The following is a 22,108-nucleotide window of genomic DNA, read 5'->3' as shown; positions in this document are numbered from 1 at the left end:
TCAGATAAGACCTTGTGTTTCTCTGCTACTCTGTCATCGCCTCTCTTTCACACAGGTACATGTTTGTTTTCTTCTTTGTCAATGTACCTCTTCAGTGTCATTCAGTCTATATCTTCATCCATTACTGCTGCTCAAATGGACTGCTTCCCTTCTCTCACTTCCTTGGCTACTCTCTCAAGAACCTGTTTTAAGTGTGTATACATGGGGCATGATGCTATCTGCTCTGTAACAATAAAAATGCACTATCTTGAGTTCATATGCATGACACATTGCAAAAATACTATGCGTATTAGACATAAAACTGACAAAACGTAATCATTATTTGTATGGGGTATGGTGAACATTGGCTCAACCCCAACACAAACATTTTGACTATATTAGCCCACAGAGCTAGAAATATGCACTTTCATACTAGGGTTAGGACATCATACTGTAGCTTATACTGTACATAACTGATGTACAAAACAATCTTAAAACGATCTACTTTGGTTTAGATACAAGCATCATGAAACCTAGGGGAGACTGGGGTAAATTTAGCCATTTTTTATATTCAGCATCACTCCAAGGGAAATATATACTGCTCAAAAAAATAAAGGGAACACTTAAACAACACATCCTAGATCTGAATGAAAGAAATAATCTTATTAAATACTTTTTTCTTTACATAGTTGAATGTGCTGACAACAAAATCACACAAAAATAATCAATGGAAATCCAATTTATCAACCCATGGAGGTCTGGATTTGGAGTCACACTCAAAATTAAAGTGGAAAACCACACTACAGGCTGATCCAACTTTGATGTAATGTCCTTAAAACAAGTCAAAATGAGGCTCAGTAGTGTGTGTGGCCTCCACGTGCCTGTATGACCTCCCTACAACGCCTGGGCATGCTCCTGATGAGGTGGCGGATGGTCTCCTGAGGGATCTCCTCCCAGACCTGGACTAAAGCATCCGCCAACTTCTGGACAGTCTGTGGTGCAACGTGGCGTTGGTGGATGGAGCGAGACATGATGTCCCAGATGTGCTCAATTGGATTCAGGTCTGGGGAACGGGCGGGCCAGTCCATAGCATCAATGCCTTCCTCTTGTAGGAACTGCTGACACACTCCAGCCACATGAGGTCTAGCATTGTCTTGCATTAGGAGGAACCCAAGGCCAACCGCACCAGCATATGGTCTCACAAGGGGTCTGAGGATCTCATCTCGGTACCTAATGGCAGTCAGGCTACCTCTGGCGAGCACATGGAGGGCTGTGCGGCCCCCTACAGAAATGCCACCCCACACCATGACTGACCCACCGCCAAACCGGTCATGCTGGAGGATGTTGCAGGCAGCAGAACGTTCTCCACGGCGTCTCCAGACTCTGTCACGTCTGTCACATGTTCTCAGTGTGAACCTGCTTTCATCTACCTGAGCCACTTGTGTGGGTTGTAGACTCCATCTCATAATACCACTAGAGTGAAAGCACAGCCAGCATTCAAAAGTGACCAAAACATCAGCCAGGAAGCATAGGAACTGAGAAGTGGTCTGTGGTCACCACCTGCAGAACCACTCCTTTATTGGGGGGTGTCTTGCTAATTGCCTATAATTTCCACCTGTGCTATTCCATTTGCACAACAGCATGTGAAATTTATTGTCAATCAGTGTTGCTTCCTAAGTGGACAGTTTGATTTCACAGAAGTGTGATTGACTTGGAGTTACATTGTGTTGTTTAAGTGTTCCCTTTATTTTTTTGAGCAGTGTAGTATTATTTCTAAGAAATATATCTACATATACACTGAGTGTAAAACACATTAAGAACACCTGCTCTTTCCATGACAAAGACTGACCAGGTGAATCCAGGTGAAAGCTCTGATCCCTTATTATGTAAATTGTTAAATCCAGTTCAATCAGTGTAGATGAAGGGGAGGAGACAGGTTAAAGAAGCATTTTTAAGCCATGAGACAATTGAGACATGGATTGTGTGTGTGCCATTCAGACTGTGAATGGATTTAAGTGCCTTTGAACGGGGTATGGTAGTAGGTGCCAGGCACACTGTATTGAGTGTGTCAAGAACTGCAACGCAGCTGGGTTTTTCACACTCAACAGTTTCCCGTTTGTATCAAGAATGATACACAATCCAAAGGACCTTCATCCAACTTGACCCAACTGTGGGAAGCATTGGAATCAACATGGGCCAGCATCCCTGTGGAACGCGTCCATGTCCCGATGAATTGAGGCTGTTCTGAGAGCAAAAGGGGGTGTAACTCAATATTAGGAAGGCATTCCTAATGTTTTGTACACTCAGTGTACTTCAGGATGTTGTGTATCTGTGGAAATAATCAGTTACAGTTTTGAATACATAGCTTGTCCAAAAAAAGTGGTCTCTTGGCACAACTTATCCCCGGGTATGGGGTAAATTGAGCCTTAGGACAGGGTAAGTTGAGGCGCCTCCAAATTTCTGTACTGAATGAAATATTACCACTACCTTTTTAAAACCATGTCTATCTTGATTTCCCAAACACACTTCAAAACAATCACAATCTCTTTTTCTCTTTTAATCATTTTAAGCATAGTTTAACACATTTAACACCTAACAAACGCTTTGTAACAATTTGTACTTTTTTAAAAAATAGGCCAGGCACTGGTGTTACCTCATATCCCAGCGATAAGGCCTTGCATTACACCTGGGAAGAAAACACCTCAATTTGCTCAACTTGCTATTGGCTCAACAATTGGCTCAACTTTACCTCATGGCCAATGGCTCAATTTACCCTAAGACAAACATTTGTACTATATTAGCCCACACAGCTACAAGGATGCACTATCATGCTAGATTTAGGACCTTATTGTCACAATGTCCACAGAAGGTGGCGCCTCTCCCCGTTCGGGCGGCGCTCGGCGGTCGTCATCGCCGGCCTACTAGCTGCCACCGATCTCCTTTTCTGTTTCATTTGGTCATGTCTGTTTAGGTTAGCACCTGTTTTGTGTTTATTCATTAGTGGGGTATTTAGTCTGTCTGTTTTTGGTTTGTGGTTGTGCGGGATTGTTTCGTGTCATTTTATTGGAGGTTGGGGATTTGTTTTCCTCTGCCATTTCGTATTAGGCATTAGGGTCTGCTGGGCTGCGTCCCGACTCGTTTTAGGACTGTTACCTATTGTTGGAGTTTTGTACCCTGCCTTGTCTTTTTTCGGCACTTTGGACTGTATTAATTAAAAACGTGTTTCCCACGTACCTTAGTCTCCTGCGTCAGACTTCACCCCTCCTGCATGATCGAATCTTATGACACTTATATTGTAACTTATAAAGAACCCAACTGATGTATAGAGCAATCTGTAAATTACCTACTTTGGTTTAGATACCAGAATCATGGAACCTGTAACACAATATATTAATTTGACTTGGTTTCTTCCTTCAGACTGCATGAAATGATCACATCTTCCTAAATACTTGGTGACATGATTAATGTTGTGTATGGTTGCTTAGAAACAACGAGTGGCTCAATTAACCCATTGGTTCAACTTAAACCACTCTCCCCTTTCAGCATCATGTGCCATCTCAGGAACACTCAGACTACAATATTTTAAACTTTTTGCCATAAATGTCTCCAACTATGCCAACATAAACATGCCTTGGGTACATTTTGCTGCACGTTGTATCTCTCAATCGCTTAATCATACAGTATAGTAAACCTTTGATACAGCACAGTCTGTTCTTCACAGTTTTCTACAGATATGTCTGTGATATCTTGATCTCCACAGCTGCCATGAATCGACTGTGCTGAGTTTCAAAATGGAGGGCTCTGCATTCTGAGCACCTTCTCCAGCAATCAATAAGCTCCTCTTGACCTTTGTCTACATCAATAATGGTATTTCTGATTTTTGAAATAGGAGAAGTTTGTCTCATTCTCAACACAGAGTATTTATTTCCCTGAGGACTCTGTTGGCATATTCTTTGACAATAAAATGGCTCATTCAACAGTAATATTACTCAACTAGGAAGAAAAGAAAGAAAGAAAGAAAGAAAGAAAGAAAGAAAGAAAGAAAGAAAGAAGTTTAAATGTAGGGCAACACTGTAGTAGATTCTACCATGGAAAAAGATTAACTAGCTGCATGGAGTTGCAATTGCTCTATTTCATTTGTATTATGTGTGTTCTATTGTGTGTGTCTATCTCTGAATCATATGAACCCCAAGCAATATTAGGTGCATGACCTTCCCTCCAACCTAACGGACACTGCCTCTCCAAATAGCAGGTTGTTAATGTTAGGACACTTTCACACGCACCAGAACAGGCCTGACGCCAAGGATTTACTTCGCCCAGCCTTACATCTAACCTTTTCTCTCCTCCCAGGGCTCTGGATGGAAGAACACCCAGACGCAGAAGACCTTTTCGGGGAATGTGCATTCAAACACAGGCCTATTATATACCTGGCACGCTGGATCAACATACGTTACGTGACTCAGTAACCACGGCGAATTCAAACCAGAGGACAGACGGCACCTGGGGCTTTTGTTCCACAGACCAAGCACACCACCACAGAGCTCCCAACCCTGGCTCTAATGAGTTAACATTGTCCGAGGCAGGTAGAGGAGCTGCTAAAGACATGGTGCTGCTGGAGTACAGTGGAGGAGGGTGGGAGAGGATGGGTTGTCGGTAGACATAAAAAAACTTCATCCTCACTCAACCTCTTGTTAAAAGGGGTCCATTAGGAAACCCTACTGTCCCATCCCCTCCTTCCAGTCCACTATGTGGGCGTCTCTGGGGAAGCAGTGAGGCTTACGCTTTCAACCAACTATGTGGCCTGGGTCTAAAGAGAAGAAGAAACCATCCGTATCCCAGCTATGATTTTAAGAGGAGCTGAGATAAAAGAGGAGGCACCACAGAGGGGAAAATGTATACAGTTAAATATGGCGGTACTATTTTTGACAATATTATAACAATCATTTGACTCAAAGTATTGATTTAAAAAAAATGTCATACAAATGTTAAAAAACTTTTTGGGAGAGCATGGTCCCTCTCCTATTTTTACTTCCAGCCAGGCTTTGTGGATTAGCGCAACGTGATAATAGTCGCTGAGCATATTTGTTGAAAGCATTAAAGGTAAAATCATTATCTAAAACAATAACCCAGGTGGAGATTAAACATGCAGACGCATAACAAAGGCCAACTTTTTGTCATCACACAGGGGTCGTCCACATTGCCACAGGCAGCTGCCTACCATGACGTAACCTTCAGTTCATGGTACGTTGGCCACTCGCTTTGGCTACACAGTGAAAATCACTGTTTAATCTGGATGAAGGCATGCAGGAGTCAGAGCCAGACAAATCAAAATGTGGAGGGCACTAGACCAGTGATCTATGTGTTTACTCTCTCTGGCCTTCCTCTGACATCATGCAAATGCATGCTAATATGGATGACAAGGGCAACTTCCACGAGCAACATTGTGTAAATCATACATCTTGTTTTATACAATAAACCCAACTGGAATTACATTTGGTCTGGGGGACGTCTATGATGACAACAGTTTAAACTAAAGGCTATGGGTATTTGTGCCAAAAACAGCCAATGGTGTGCTCTTAACTTCGTATCATGATGAGTCCCATTTCAACTGGAAAACATCATTTCAAGAACCAGTAGAGTTGAAATGCACCTGAGCAAAGCTAGACCTTTGTATGTGTCCGCTATTTCATCACAAACGCAGTCATTGTACGTGACCTCAGCAGTAATCTAAATACATGTATTAATAATATTATTTATATTTATAATAATAATAATATCATCAACTTCAGTGTCATATGAAAAAGGCCTTATTGGTGTACTACAATGGAGGCATATGTTTTCTCGTAACACGTGTCAAATCTAAGAAATGACAACACAACTGAAAACACACTAATAGCAGAGATTAGTAGAGATATACCCAAGTGTTCGGTGGAGGGACCTTTCCTCTCAGTCAAAGCCTGGAAAACCTGTCACCGTTTACATTGATGTGCAGTTCTGACTAAATAGCACTAGGGGATGCTCTTGCATGAAGCAAAAATTGTCTCCGACAGTATGCGCTTCATAAATTCCTTGAAACATGAGTATTTCCAGGCTACCACTACATGTAAACACATTACAAAGACTCAAACCACCTTGTTCACTCTTCTCAAACACAGGTATGTGACATGTCAACCAAGCCCTTGTGTTCATCCCTTAAGGCAGGAGCTTCCATAATCAGCTGACATAAATTGAAATTCAGGTTACAACCTGAAACATGTTCTTAGGAAACATTCACAGTTGGGAAACTCTGTTATGGGTGGATTAGCAACAACATGCTAGGCCTATAGGTGTGAATTTAAAAACGTCGATAGTCATAGTAAAATGGGTTGTTGCCATTGAGATGACTTCTGACGGTTTTTGGATTGTTCCTACCCTATTATGTAAGCAATCACCGTAGGTGTATTGACAATGCCCAGCAGACCAATACAGCTGTGAGAAGACGAAATATTTTGATAGCATCGGTTAGACTGGTAGCCTATTCTGTGCAGTGCGCTGGGGGGGTTTCCTTCGGGAAAGACAGTGCGTGGAATATCAGAGCAATGCCCACAAATCATTAGGAGAGGGTGATAATCGAGTACTTACCATATTGACTTCAGATACCATGTCTATGCTGGCTATGTCTATATTCATCCCCACTCCCACAGGGGGACCTGCAACAAATCAACAAAACGGACTGTAATGTTAACCATTTCATTATTTTTGGGGTTTATAAAATGAATACCATAAACCACAAATGTGTGTTAACACTTTGAATTATAGCAACTGCGTGCCATCAACACACGAACAATCATTCATTGACTTGTTGTCAGCCAGATAACACGAAACAATATGGGGATTTGAAAAAACAGGTGCGCACGGTGCCTTTGATGTTCATCGCAAAACACCTTGCATGGTGTTTATTTCGTCTAAGTGCTCCCGAGGAAATTGAAAGTGTGTATCTATGTCGACCGCTTTTACACCTGAATAGAGAGATGACCGCGTTCGTAAGGTAGTCGAGGCAAGACACAAATCGCCGACATAAATAACAACGGGTTGTGGAATTCATAATCACGTTTCATGACACTACAGTCAAAATGTGTATCATTGATTGAGCCTACAATGTAAAATACCCTTCTGGTATTGTGTTATAAAGTGTTCCTAATCCGCGTCGTTTAGCACATGTGGAACGAGGTGGCCAAATGTATCTATAGGCTACCTGGACAACTGGTGGGTAAGCTATGTGCGTTTAACTTTTATAAAATGAGAAGGGATTTGCGCGATCCACCCAATTAGAGCAACAACTGGGTGTTATAGGGCTGACAATAGAAACGTCAATTAGAGTTCGTATTAAATCATTTCAATTACCTCCGAAATCCGGCCTCAAGCGAATGTCATATCCTTTCAACAGTCTATCCACCGTTTCTTTTACGATTGACATATTGCTAGGGTCATTGACACTAGAGAAAGAGAAGGAATACATTATTATATTTACAGGCTTCTGAAGGCATTATTTAAGTGTTTTCTACAGTTTTTCTACAGTACAGTGTAAAGCACAGCCATACAAAGTGAAGAGCATCTAAACTGACCACTTACCTTTGCGCACAGACCACCGCCACTATTACAGGAAAGGTCCAAACCCCAAAGTAGCTCATTTTTCTTATTCTCAACACCGCCATAGTTTTGATATGATTTAGGATTTCAGTGAAGACAGACGAGATCCAACTTATTCTGGCCAGTGCAGTAATTCCAGTGTGGGACGCATGCGCATTTCTTACCACAACATCAAGAAGCAGTGGCTGCTGATGTTGGTGGTAGAGCAATTTCCCTGCCAGAGAAAATGTTTTAATGGGCAAGCGAAGCCTACAAGTTAGTTAGAGGCAAACGGATGGATCTCACTCGCCGTTCATGATTTTCTAAAACGTGTGAAACAAACGTAATATAGATAATACTTTACTTGCTTATTTTCCGTTAATATCGATGTTTTATTCCACTTAGAAGGAATGTTTAAAAACGACAACATTAGCAATTAGGATGAGGTGTTGCATCGGCTACTTTATCTAACATCAATGTATGCTTCAACAGATTTGTGGTTGTTGCATGCTTCGACAGAACATTGGAGGGACAACTATTTAACAGTGTGTGTGTGAGAGTGTGTGTACATAATATGCGCGCACTCTGAGCTGTAGCTACACACGTTCTCTAGCTTTCGCCTCACGTTTTCTCTCTTTCACAGGCGAAAGAGAGAGAGAACGTTCGTAGCTACAGCTCAGAGTGCGCGTGATCCAGGGTGTTTTGAGGCGCAGAATGATGAGCAGTAATAGGTAATAATCGGATTATTTGTTAGAGGTGTGTTTAGAGGGGCAGGGCAGCGACGGCACAGATGATTCGTCCCTTTGGAATTGATCGATATTCAGAATATGTAGGCCTAGATTGAAATCATTCGAACACAAAATGTATAGGCTATATAAACCTATAATGTCAGAGCATTCGTGAAATAGTCAACACCAGTTTGGAATTAGAAATTAGGCTACCCATGCGCTGGGCTGGATGTGCTCGCTCTCTTGCGATCTCTCTCTCTCTCTTTCAAGGTGGGATGCTCCTCAAAGTTTTTATGACATGACTCAAATTCACCCACTGCACCTCTCCTACGGGTTCGGGTTTTTGATGCAAACTTGCAAACGCGTGTTCAAATTGGTTTCATTACCACTCGCTGTTGCTCTTGCGTCAATAATGCGCCTCGAGGAGGATAGAATACACGAACAATAGCAAGTATGCTATACATTTCAAAGCAAGTACCCACTCCTGAAACCGACTTATGCCACTTTGTAAAAGTGGACAAGCGTTGGTGGAATACAAATGCAATGGCGCACTGCACTGGGCAGAGAGCCACGAGACCCCTGGACGATAGTCACAATTAATCAACATCCCTCTCATCTGTCATTCCTTAACAACCCACAATTAAGATGTGTATCATTGAGCTACTAGCAGCCACGTGAAGACCTACATCAACATGATATTAGTGGACATTATTGGACAATTGAATGTTGAAGTCCCCTCTTGGGGTATATTTTATTTCATATCGGTTTACTTGTAGCCTGGTTTCTTGATTTGCCATACATGAGATGATGATTTTGGAAAGTAGCTGAATAACCCAGCTATTCTGAGATTGCAATTAGACCATGTAGAGAGCGATAAACTCTGCCCTCAGTTAGACAAATAATAATTAGAACATCTGTCATTAAAACCATAGGCCTCAGTGGACAAACATGAATAAACAACAAGGTCAAGTTCAAAAGCTTTATTGTCCATTTGCTAAGAACTGACATTTGTATTTGACTTCCATCGTGGTTTACGTCAGATACATAAAAACACACCATGCACAATATAATAAAAATTGGTTGTTAAATAGTCACTAGTTCATTCATTCACTCGTCTGTGATTTGTTATTCATCATGAATGCACATAAACGCCTGTCTCAGCCACTACCCCTTCTAATATAATATATCATGATCTCGCCATCACGGTTGACAACTCCCTTGTGTCCTCCTCCCAGAGTGCTAAGAACCTTGGCGTGATCCTGGACAACACCCTGTCGTTCTCCACTAACATCAAGGCGGTGACCCGATCCTGTAGGTTCATGCTCTACAACATTCGCAGAGTACGACCCTGCCTCACACAGGAAGCGGCGCAGGTCCTAATCCAGGCACTTGTCATCTCCCGTCTGGATTACTGCAACTCGCTGTTGGCTGGGCTCCCTGCCTGTGCCATTAAACCCCTACAACTCATCCAGAACGCCGCAGCCCGTCTGGTGTTCAACCTTCCCAAGTTCTCTCACGTCACCCCGCTCCTCCGCTCTCTCCACTGGCTTCCAGTTGAAGCTCGCATCCGCTACAAGACCATGGTGATTGCCTACGGAGCCGTGAAGGGAACGGCACCTCCATACCTTCAGACTCTGATCAGGCCCTACACCCAAACAAGGGCACTGCATTCATCCACCACTGGCCTGCTGGCCCCCCTACCTCTGAGGAAGCACAGTTCCCGCTCAGCCCAGTCAAAACTGTTCGCTGCTCTGGCACCCCAATGGTGGAACAAGCTCCTTCACGACGCCAGGGCAGCGGAGTCAATCACCACCTTCCGGAGACACCTGAAACCCCACCTCTTTAAGGAATACCTAGGATAGGATAAAGTAATCCTTCTAACCCCCCCCCCCCCTTAAAATATTTAGATGCACTATTGTAAAGTGGTTGTTCCACTGGATATCATAAGGTGAATGCACCATTTTGTAAGTCGCTCTGGATAAGAGCGTCTGCTAAATGACTTAAATGTAAATGTAATACTTGTTAATTTGCTCTACACTTCTAAAGAACATCTCAAGTATTCAGCACTTGCTAATGTTGCTTTCAGAGAGTGTATTTTCACGTGTTTCCTCTCCAAGGTCAAACAGACTTCCTCTCAGCGCTAAGACTGAAGAGCATAGGTATACAAGTGACTGATAGGTTACTGACTCTTCATAATCAAACACTAGTCATTCCTCCCTCATGGCCAGTCAAACTGCATCACACCATGTATTGGAATACAGCGTTTTTGGCTGTGTTTTAGTACAGGGTTTGTTTGCTGGCATGAAGGGTATTGATGGAGAGAGAGGCCAGTCTAGCCTGTTTGTGCAGAGAGCCTGTGGACACAGATATCACAACACAGCGTATCATCTGCTACGACTTTGGGTCGCACTGTTACCACAAGCAAGGAAAAAGAGGAGGAAAGTAAACATTAGCAGTCCTCTCACAATGGTACACACTCTGTGATGTGCTATGTTTGCTGGTTAAACTAATACACTGGAAAGGTCAAAGCTCAAATACTGAATACTCAAATACTGTACATTAGTCTTAAAACTAATGTACAGACACATTCTTAAAATGCTATGAGACGAGAACTCTTGAAAATACTAAAGTTACATGTTTGAGTTCTTCTTTTTACTTGAGTGTTGACAAGTAATGCAATCTCCTCACTGAAGTCAATGTTATTTTTGTTGTCTCTGGTGTCTGATTTAATATTACGTTTCAGATGAAAGGAAACATATACCGGTGTAGGATCTTAATTTGAGACAGTTTTTTGCTACTGTACAGCTGAAAAATAAGCCTGCAGCAACAGGAAATTAGTGTACTCAAAGCAACATTACACGCACACGCACACATAACACACACACATATTGTGTCCACGCACACACACATACAGTGTTGCCTCTATACCTAGCCTTTGTTGCCTAACTATAACAATATTATTTCTTAGGAACTGCTATATAATTAGTGTTTATCAGTATAGGTTGTTACACAATTGGAACATGGACTGTGTGTTTACAGATCCACTTACTGAAGTTAATTCCATGTGTTGTATATTGAATCAAATGTTATGTAAGTACATTGCTGTTGCAAAGGATACACTTGTAATTATAATGTACCTACTCAGGAGCAAGAAACTTATTGTAAATTGGAGCACAATAGGTTTAATCTTTTTAATTATTAGCTAGCTATGAAATTACAATAACATCCTTTGCAGACTATTCATTCTAACCAGGGGTGTATTCACGCACGCACATGCACACACACACGTGCACACACACGCGCACACACACAGTAGCCTACATAAAGTGTAATACATAAAAACAACATGATCACATGATTATTGAAAGCAGTATCCATAGAATGTGTGGACAGACTGGATTATTTTTTATAAACCCGATGTGGGGGAGTTTGCACCTGGTCACAGATCTGTGTATAGACCCCCTGTGGACGTCTGACATGGCCAGGTACCAAAGTGAGATGGCGACGTGGCAGGATGCCGGGGTGACACATTGAAGCTAGATGGTACTCATATCTTTTGAGGTATAGTTTTTCAAAAACCCATCTTCTGTATTATAATTTTGATGTTTGGTGTATATACCTGTAGTACGTACAGTGCGTCATGTATCAAAATTGCAATCACATTTTTTTCCACCACAATGAACCGGTTTTGTGTATTTAACATGCAGTGAAGTGATGACTGCACTTACAGTGCTGAGTAGCCCTTTCTTGCAGTCAATGACCAAAAGCGCCCCCTTTGGCCTCATGGGTGGAATGTTATTCATATTGTCACGTTCTGACCAGTAAAGGGGTCATTTGTTATTGTAGTTTGGTCAGGACGTGGCAGGGGGGTATTTGTTTTATGTGGTTCGGGGTGTGTGTTTATGTAGAGGGGTGTTTGTTTAGAGTTTCCGGGGTTTTGGTCTATGTTCTATGTTAGTGTATTTCTATGTCTGATCTTGGGTGTTTAGTTCTATGTTTAATTAATTGGGATTGGGCCTTCAATTGGAGGCAGCTGTTTCTCGTTGCCTCTGCTTGAAGGTCCTATACATAGAGATGTGTTTGTTATGGGTATTGTGGGAGGTTGTTTGTGCACTGCTATGTTTAGCCTGTATTACTGTTTAGCTGTTGTTCGTGGTTTCGGTTTGTTGTTTTTGTATAGTGTGCGTCATAAAATAAAGATGAGCATTCACATACCCGCTGCATTTTGGTCCCCTTCCTACGATGGCCGTTACAGAACCTCCCACTAACAATGGACCAAGCAGCGGAGGAAGGAGCAGCAGAGGAGTTATCTAGAGTCGTGGACTTGGGAGGAGATTCTGGCTGGAGAGGGCCCATGGAGGAAGGCTAAAGAAGACCGGGAACGCTACTGGGGAACACGGCTGGCAAGGAAGCCGGAGAGGCAGCCCCAATAATTTGTTTGGGGGGGGCACACGAGTAGTTTGGCTAGGGCAGGCAGTAGACCTGAGCCAACTATCCATGCTTATTATGGGGAACAGAGGATCAGAGGAGCACCGTACTATGCGGAAGTGTGCACGATCTCGCCTATGCGCACAAACAGTCCGGTGAGAATGATTCCAGCCCCTCGCAAGTGCCATGCTCGAGTGAGCACTCAGCCCGTAGGGGTTGTGTGCTCCAGACCTCCAGTAATGCTTCACGGCCCAGTGTATCCTGTTCCCACTCCTCGCACTAGCCCTGAGGTGCGTGTTTCCAGTCTGGCACATCCAAAACCAGCACCACACACTAGGCTTCCAGTGCGTCAGCCCAGTCCAACTCGTCCTGCTCCTCGCACTAGCCCTGAGATACGTGTCTCCAGTCTGGTACCTCCAGTACCAGCCCCACGCACCAGGCTTCCAGTGTGTCAGCCCAGTCCAACTCGTCCTGCTCCTCGCACTAGCCCTGAGATACGTGTCTCCAGTCTGGTACCTCCAGTACCAGCCCCACGCACCAGGCTTCCAGTGCATCAGCCCAGTCCAACTCGTCCTGTTCCTGCTCCTCGCACTAGCCTTGGGGTGCGTGTCTCCAGTCTGGTACTTCCACTACCAGCCCCACGCACCAGGCTTCCAGTGTGTCAGCCCAGTCCAACTCGTCCTGCTCCTCGCACTAGCCCTGAGATACGTGTCTCCAGTCTGGTACCTCCAGTACCAGCCCCACGCACCAGGCTTCCAGTGTGTCAGCCCAGTCCAACTCGTCCTGTTCCTGCTCCTCGCACTAGCCTTTGGGTGCGTGTCTCCAGTCTGGTACCTCCACCACCAGCCCCACGCATCAGGCTTTCAGTGCACAGTCCCCGTCCAGAGCGTCCGACGACAGTACCCCGTCCAGAGCTTCCGGCGACAGTACCCCGTCCAGAGCTTCCGGCGACAGTACCCCGTCCAGAGCTTCCGGCGACAGTACCCCCTCCAGAGCTTCCGGCGACAGTACCCCGTCCAGAGTGTCCGGCGACAGTTCCCCGTCTAGAGACGGCCTACAGTCCGGAACCGAGTGAGACGGCCTACAGTCCGGAACCGAGTGAGACGGCCTACAGTCCGGAACCGAGTGAGACGGCATACACTCCGGAACCGAGTGAGACGGCATACACTCCGGAACCGAGTGAGACGGCCTACGAGACGGCCTACAGTCCGGAACCGAGTGAGAAGGCCTACAGTCCGGAACCGAGTGAGTCGGCCTACAGTCCGGAGCTCCCAGAATCGTCCTTCTGCCCGAGGTCTACAGCGAAGCGCTTCAGCCCGAGGTCTACAGCGATGCGCTTCAGTCAGAGGCATTCAGCGGGGGTGGACAGGTTAGGTGTGGGAATAAGGCCAGAGCCTGAGCCACCTCCACAGTAGGTGGGTTGGGGAGGGGGGGTGTAGCACAAGAACCGTCGGTGACGGTGGCCACCCACCCTTCCCTCCCTTTAGTTGGGATTCTTGTTTTAGTAAAAAAAAAATTGGGGGGGGGGTATTTTTGTGTTTTGTGTGAGGGGCATCCGTGGTCTGCACCTTTGGGGGGGGGAGGTACTGTCACGTTCTGACCAGTAAAGGGGTCATTTGTTATTGTAGTTTGGTCAGGACGTGGCAGGGGGGTATTTGTTTTATGTGGTTCGGGGTGTGTGTTTATGTAGAGGGGTGTTTGTTTAGAGTTTCCGGGGTTTTGGTCTATGTTAGTGTATTTCTATGTTTAGTTAATTAGGATTGGGCCTTCAATTGGAGGCAGCTGTTTCTCGTTGCCTTTGCTTGAAGGTCCTATATAGAGGTGTGTTTGTTATGGGTATTGTGGGAGGTTGTTTGTGCACTGCTATGTTTAGCCTGCATTACTGTTTAGCTGTTGTTCGTTTTTTCGTTTTGTTGTTTTTGTATAGTGTGCGACATAAAATAAAGATGAGCATTCACGTACACGCTGCATTTTCCTTCCTACGACGGCCGTTACACATATTTTTCTGAATTTCCGAATTAATATATATATACTGCTCAAAAAAATAAAGGGAACACTTAAACAACACAATGTAACTCCAAGTCAATCACACTTCTGTGAAATCAAACTGTCCACTTAGGAAGCAACACTGATTGACAATACATTTCACATGCTGTTGTGCAAATGGAATAGACAACAGGTGGAAATTATAGGCAATTAGCAAGACACCCCCAATAAAGGAGTGGTTCTGCAGGTGGGGACCACAGACCACTTCTCAGTTCCTATGCTTCCAGGCTGATGTTTTGCTCTCTTTTGAATGCTGGCGGTGCTTTCACTCTAGTGGTAGCATGAGACGGAGTCTACAGCCCACACAAGTGGCTCAGGTAGTGCAGCTCATCCAGGATGGCACATCAATGCGAGCTGTGGAAAGAAGGTTTGCTGTGTCTGTCAGCGTAGTGTCCAGAGCATGGAGGTGCTACCAGGAGACAGGCCAGTACATCAGGAGACGTGGAGGAGGCCAACAACCCAGCAGCAGGACCGCTACCTCCGCCTTTGTGCAAGGAGGAGCAGGAGGAGCACTGCCAGAGCCCTGCAAAATGACCTCCAGCAGGCCACAAATGTGCATGTGTCTGCTCAAACGGTCAGAAACAGACTCCATGAGGGTGGTATGAGGGCCCGACGTCCACAGGTGGGGGTTGTGCTTACAGCCCAACACCGTGCAGGACGTTTGGCATTTGCCAGAGAACACCAAGATTGGCATATTCGCCACTGGCGCCCTGTGCTCTTCACAGATGAAAGCAGGTTCACACTGAGCACATGTGACAGACGTGACAGAGTCTGGAGACGCCGTGGAGAACGTTCTGCTGCCTGCAACATCCTCCAGCATGACCGGTTTGGCGGTGGGTCAGTCATGGTGTGGGGTGGCATTTCTTTGGGGGGCCGCACAGCCCTCCATGTGCTCGCCAGAGGTATCCTGACTGCCATTAGGTACCGAGATGAGATCCTCAGACCCCTTGTGAGACCATATGCTGGTCTGGTTGGCCCTGGGTTCCTCCTAATGCAAGACAATGCTAGACCTCATGTGGCTGGAGTGTGTCAGCAGTTCCTGCAAGAGGAAGGCATTGATGCTATGGACTGGCCCGCCCGTTCCCCAGACCTGAATCCAATTGAGCACATCTGGGACATCATGTCTCGCTCCATCCACCAACGCCACGTTGCACCACAGACTGTCCAGGAGTTGGCGGATGCTTTAGTCCAGGTCTGGGAGGAGATCCCTCAGGAGACCATCCGCCACCTCATCAGGAGCATGCCCAGGCGTTGTACTGAGGTCATACAGGCACTTGGAGGCCACACACACTACTGAGCCTCATTTTGACTTGTTTTAAGGACATTACATCAAAGTTGGATCAGCCTGTAGTGTGGTTTTCCACTTTAATTTTTAGTGTGACTCCAAATCCAGACCTCCATGGGTTGATAAATTGGATTTCCATTGATTATTTTTGTGTGATTTTGTTGTCAGCACATTCAACTATGTAAAGAAAAAAGTATTTAATAAGATTATTTAATTCATTCAGATCTATGATGTGTTATTTTAGTGTTCCCTTTATTTTTTTGAGCAGTGTATATATATTTTATTGATGACAATTGGGTGTTTCTATGTCAAACAGTTTTGTTATATTTCAGTCTTCTGTGGTGTGTATATAAAGTGTAATATTGTGATGCAAACTCAAAATGGAATACATTTCAACTCTATATCGGACATGGGACAGGTGTTTTCTTTTTTGTTGTTGTCCATAACCATGTGTGTGAGGTATATACTTTTGTTTCAAAGTATATTACTTTAAGACTACCAAGAATCACTCTGTTTGACCTTGATTTAGTCTTTTGCAGTAAAAGGTTACATAGAGGATCACAATTAAACGGCCCTAAAAGGTACATTTTAATGATGCCTCTCTTGACAAGATGTTTTGTCATAGTAGTCTTATAATGATGAAATAAAAGAGCTTTGCCAATTAAAACAGATAATCAAAGCATAAAAACTCAAAAGGACATCTGGTACTCGAAGGACCGATCATAGCTGACTCATTGAACAAAGTCTGATTTCCAAAGCAAGCTGTATTTCAACATGAACTTTGATGTTTCTCAGAACTGTTTCTCAAGCCAAAAGATACACTGCATAGAGTAGCATATACTGTATATACATTTACGTGCTGTTTCTAAAGTTGTTGTGAAACCATTTGAAGAACTTAAGTTATTGACATCAAAAGTTTTTGATATCTATAATGTACATACAATACGTCATAGCTGCTCCAAAATGGAAATTATAACGCCAATCTTTACATTTGTTTATGTTCTTCAGCAGCTATGTGGTTTCCCCCCACTGTGACACCAGGTTGCTTAGGCGATGACTATCAACAGTTTCCTTGCCAATGTCAGGAGTGAGCTACGTTTTGAAACTGTAGATAACCAGTAAAAACGGAGACCATCAGCCATCCTCTATGCCTCATTAACTGCCACCAACAGGAGGAGGCGCCACCTGCTGTTTCTCAAGGTCACAGCGCCCTTTACGCTACACGACAATGGACACCATCGCCAAATCTGGGGTGAGCGTCTTGGGGTGAGTGTCAGCTTTCAGCCACAGTTGGGAAGAATATCCGAGTGACCTTGCCAAACAGTGCCTTTTGGTGTCTTGGCTTCAAATATTGAGATTGCAACGGAGTAGCTGGAGCTCTTCCACCAGCAGACCTCCCACGTGAGACCCTCATGTCAACATCTGCTCCTCACTCCTCCTATGTCCCCTCTTTTGCCCCCTTCTTTTCCCCCTCACAGAAGAGCCCTGCTAGGCTTGCCTCAGAACAACCACTGCCCACCCACACCACCTCTGCAGGCTCTCTGACTTTGACTTGACTCACTGAGTTTCTTTTTTTGTAACAGCGAGCTGTTACCATAGATACTGTATAATAAAGCAGAATTGCCACATCCACTGTTGGCGGTATGTTAAATATAACACAGCACCACAGAATTGCTTCAGATTTTGATAAGTATTAAACACATACACTTTATACATTTGGACTAAGATGTCATTGAATACAAACTTGGATTAAAAGTAGACATTGATCTAGTCGAATTAGAGAAAGGATGTAATCTGGTGTTTACCCGGAGTTGATGTTAATAATTAAAGAGGTTATGCATTAAACAGGGGATATAATTAGTATTGAAAGAGACTGACACTCAATGACAACAACATGTCCCCGATTAGCTGGCTGTAAAATATGACATTCACTGGGTCACAAGATGGTTTCTGTATTTTAATGGAGGGCCTGCTCCTCAGCCTGATCTTTTACTAGCTTTTTTTAAAATCATAAAACGCTTTGACTGCCTCTTAGTGCACCACAGCGTTAGCTAACCTTCTGCTACTGTCCATGGTGCTGAAGTTTTAAGACTGCCTTACCTAGGTCTGGTAGAATTATGCCACAGTCCATAGAGCTGAAGTTTCAATTGCAGTTGGTTGCCTTACAAGGATCTATTGGGAGTTGTGTTGCTGACCATGCTGTTGAAATGTACACTACTAAAGTTGGTGGGATGAATAAAGTTAACTTTCCTTCATTCCATGTCAATGCACAATTATGAACAATAACATTTCATTGCATAAATAATATGTGCTTTTTTTCTGCTGGAGATGCTGAGTATGCCCAGAAGTTGTTGTACTGACCAAAACAAAGTACCAAATGTTCTATTTTCCCAGGCAATTTGGCAAAGGTCTCTTTTACAAAGGTTAGGGAGTTAGAAAAAGGTTTCTGTGAAGCAAGTAACTGAAAGGCACTGAGAAAGCTGCTTGATTTGAATTAAAATACAAAAAAAATCAAGAGTTGTGTGCGAACACTCGGACGTCAACAGAGGCTTAATCAAGTTCAGTTTGTCATCTCTGGAGTGACTCAGTTATGACACAAGTCATGTAAAATAGTTGTATCTTACAAAAAATGGAATGGAAAACCCTCACCTTTCTACCGTTGATGTGTGTGATATCCTGGCTCAAAATGTCTACAGTGCAGAAATAAACATTGGTGATGAGTGTAGTTAGCCCTCAAGTTACCCCTGTGCAATATGAAGTGCTTTGAGAGCTGTATAATGCACAATGTTAATATAATCCATTACTATCATTATTAACATGTACGCAGTTCAACTCTTAAGATTCAAGTGATCTGTTCAACGATCCAGAGATACCTTTAATTCAAACACTGCATATTGAATGTAATGAACCAGAATGAATGCTTTCCAGAGTAGGATATGTTGTATCTGGACAATTAGCAATTAGGCTCCACTTGTGGGCCAAAATGCCTTTCAGCGGCACTATCTCTGACCATTTGGCACTTTATGACATAGATGATGCTCCAAAGAACAGCAAAGCTTAAAAATCACCATATCTATCTCTGTGTCAGTGCACTCTGGGACACCATCATGGATTTGTGTGTGTGTGTGTGTGTGTCAGCCAGGGAGCACGCCTCGGCCGCTTCAACAGAGATATGATGGTCATGGTTCTACCTCTTCTTAATGATCTGTGGTTGAAGCCCCTGCTGTATTGCCTACTGAACGGACCCCTAGTCCCATAATGGATGGCACGGCTCATGTTATGAATAATGCTGTGCCCATTGCACGGTGCTTAAACCTCACTGCCATGGAGGTGGATTAGGGTAATGGCCCTGTGTCATTTCAATGGTGGCATTACATAGCATGCCAAGCAGACTCACACCAGTGAAATCTGAAATAAGCTCCCTTCCTAAAGGGCATCTTGGCTCAGAGCATGGCTTCCATTAATGCTAAATGAATCATATTACACAGTAATGTTTACTATAATGTTAATTCAACCACTGCCCTTGCTACCATCATTTTTGCAGACGTTGTCATCCAGAGCAATTTACAGTAGTGCATCAATTTTCATACTGCCAGCCCCCTATGGGATACGAACCCACAACCGTGGCATTGGAAGCGTCATGCTCTAACAACTGAGCTACACAGAACCGCCATCATTATCACTACCATCGCTATCAGTGCTTCTGCTGCTATCACCAGGGCCAGGAGTTTTTGCTGACCATGTGACCTTCCTAGGGTCAAACTCAGGTCTCCTGCAGGCCACAACACTGTGCTAGCCTGTGGTGTACAAAACATTAGGAACACCTGCTCTTTCCATGACATAGACTGAATCCAGGTGAAGCTATGTATGATCCATTATTGATGTCACCTGTTAAATCCACTTCAATCAGTGTATATGAAGGGGAGGAGACAAGTTAAAGAAGGATTGTTTAGCCTTGAGACAATAGAGACATGGATTGTGCATGACTGCATTTCAGATTGTGAATGGCCAAGACAAATTAAGTGCCTTTGAACGGGGTATGGTGGTAGGTGCCAGGCGCACCAGTTTGAGTGTGTCAAGAATTGCAACACCGCTGGGTTTTTCACGCTTTACAGTTTCTCATGTCAAGTATCAAGAATGGTCCACCAGCCAACTGGAACAACTGTGGGAATCATTGGAGTCAACATGGGCCAGCATCCCTGTGTAATGCTATTGACACCTTGTAGTCCATGCCCCGACGAATTGAGGCTGTTCTGAGGGCAAAGGGGGGGTGCAACTCAATATTAGGAAGATGTTCCTAATGTTTTGTACACTCAGTGTATATTATCATGACTATTCCCTTGACCGCCTACATTTAACACATTTGCTAATACGTAGACACAGCATTACCCACTGCACCACATCTTGAAGGAGATGAGGTGGGTGTACACCATTCAAAGTGCATTTATAACATTATATAACTTACATATTGAGTACAATAATACTATGATTGTGGGATTTCATTGCATAAATCATTTAGAACACTTTTCATGCTTTTTTTTTAGAAAACATGTATCTCCGTCAGATGAATTATAAATATGGTGAAAATGTTATACCCTTACTTTAAAGGATATGTAAAAGTTACAGTTAAAAGTTGTCTACCATGTTTTGTACAGACTAACACAGTAGAAGATAAGCACAAAATATGAATCAAATATTAACCGAAAATCAAAGTAGAGATTGTGGCAGAGAACTTATTTGAACTAAATAGCATATAATATTTGACTGCACAAAGCACTTTGCTCTCATATTTGTCTTTGCGCTGTATTAAATATTCCCCTATATCCTATTTGAAATAGATCAGTTGTTACTGTACTTGTCCATACAACTATGATTCTATCGAAGTGGTATAACACAAGTAATACTTTTTTTGTAATAGTCAAATTTGAAATTTGGACAATGTCACTCCAGGTCAGTGAGAGTTGAGTGAGCCTGCAAACCTCCTACTCCTACTCCTGCCTTGCCACCACCACCACAATCACATACACCATCCTAGGTTTTTCTGCTTTATTTGTATTTGTTAACCCATGCAGAAGATTTGAACAAGCATAAACAGACTGTCACAGCTAATGGAAAAAAGATGTTTGACATGTCCAAGGTCAACAGGCAATGAGTATTGATGCTTTATCTCCTCAACTTTGTTATGAATTAACATCTGTAGAATGCTCTCCACCACAAACATTTAAACCATCTCTGGTGTAATCTCTGGCAGCAGGACATTTGAGCCTTTTCCAAATCTCCAAACCGGTCCTTGCTAATTCCCCGCCAAAACTATCAGTTGATTTCTTCCTTCTAATGTCCCATAATGCCTTATTCGATTATTTTCAATGCCCTCCGTCCCTGCTCTTCAGTCTCTTAAAACTCTTTAGTTTTTCAACTGAGCGAGTCAGATGAGGCGCAACCGCACTGGAGAAGAAGAGCAGGACTGGCGCAAATGCCCTCGCTTTTTACACCAAGCCGTGTGATCGGTGTTTTATAATGGTTTTAAATGATGGAATATGCAAATTATAACAGTTGACCAGGGCTTTTAGGCTGTGAAGTGTTTATGAGGCATGGCTTTCGTTTTCACTTTCTTTTTTCTGTCCTGGTGAGTACAAGTTAACTATTCTTCTCCGACTTTACGCATGTTAGGATGTTGATCGATGTAAATTATGCAACTTTGATGCAGTAACAAGTTGTACCGAGGAGAATAAGGCGACAGATAATGAAGATGTACTTTGTTTACAGTGTGAGCAATGTTTGGGGAAATAATCCGAAATCGACAGAGATTGATGGGAATATCTATTTGGATAACATTACGCGTATATTGGATAGATTACTAGATGGATATGACAACAGACTGCGACCTGGATTTGGAGGTACAGTAATGCATATTTTAGAATTCTAACAGGTTGTTTTTAAAGGTGTTAAATTCCAGTCTTCTCACTCTGTAGATAAAGTTGTACTTTTCACTGTGCTGAGGCACTTATGTTCGGATATACCCTAATTCTTGGTA

The 22,108-nt window shown here is 43.5% G+C and overlaps 2 protein-coding genes across 2 annotated transcripts in view; one reads left to right on the top strand and one right to left on the bottom strand.

Moving 5' to 3' along the window:
* Positions 1–7,740, bottom strand: part of LOC106567507 (gamma-aminobutyric acid receptor subunit beta-2) — a 95,441-nt gene extending 87,701 nt beyond the window's left edge. The window contains exons 1-3 of the mRNA XM_014136818.3: positions 7,591–7,740; positions 7,363–7,454; positions 6,601–6,668 (exon numbers count right to left, since the gene is read on the bottom strand). Coding sequence (XP_013992293.1) covers positions 6,601–6,668; positions 7,363–7,454; positions 7,591–7,673 — 243 coding nt within the window. The 5' untranslated portion in view covers positions 7,674–7,740. The remainder of the gene's footprint in view (positions 1–6,600; positions 6,669–7,362; positions 7,455–7,590) is intronic.
* A 13,734-nt stretch (positions 7,741–21,474) lies between these two features.
* The window catches only part of LOC106567506 (gamma-aminobutyric acid receptor subunit alpha-6), a 39,202-nt gene continuing 38,568 nt past the window's right edge, over positions 21,475–22,108 (top strand). Inside the window, exons 1-2 of the mRNA XM_014136817.3 lie at positions 21,475–21,700; positions 21,841–21,971. Of these exons, the coding sequence (XP_013992292.1) occupies positions 21,666–21,700; positions 21,841–21,971 (166 nt within the window). The 5' untranslated portion in view covers positions 21,475–21,665. The remainder of the gene's footprint in view (positions 21,701–21,840; positions 21,972–22,108) is intronic.

The sequence above is a fragment of the Salmo salar genome, chromosome 13 (assembly GCF_965601325.2).
Source record: "Salmo salar chromosome 13, fSalSal1, whole genome shotgun sequence".
Taxonomy (NCBI): Eukaryota; Metazoa; Chordata; class Actinopteri; order Salmoniformes; family Salmonidae; genus Salmo; species Salmo salar.
Note: the sequence above shows the minus strand (reverse complement) of the source record. Positions and strands in the feature narration are given on the sequence as shown.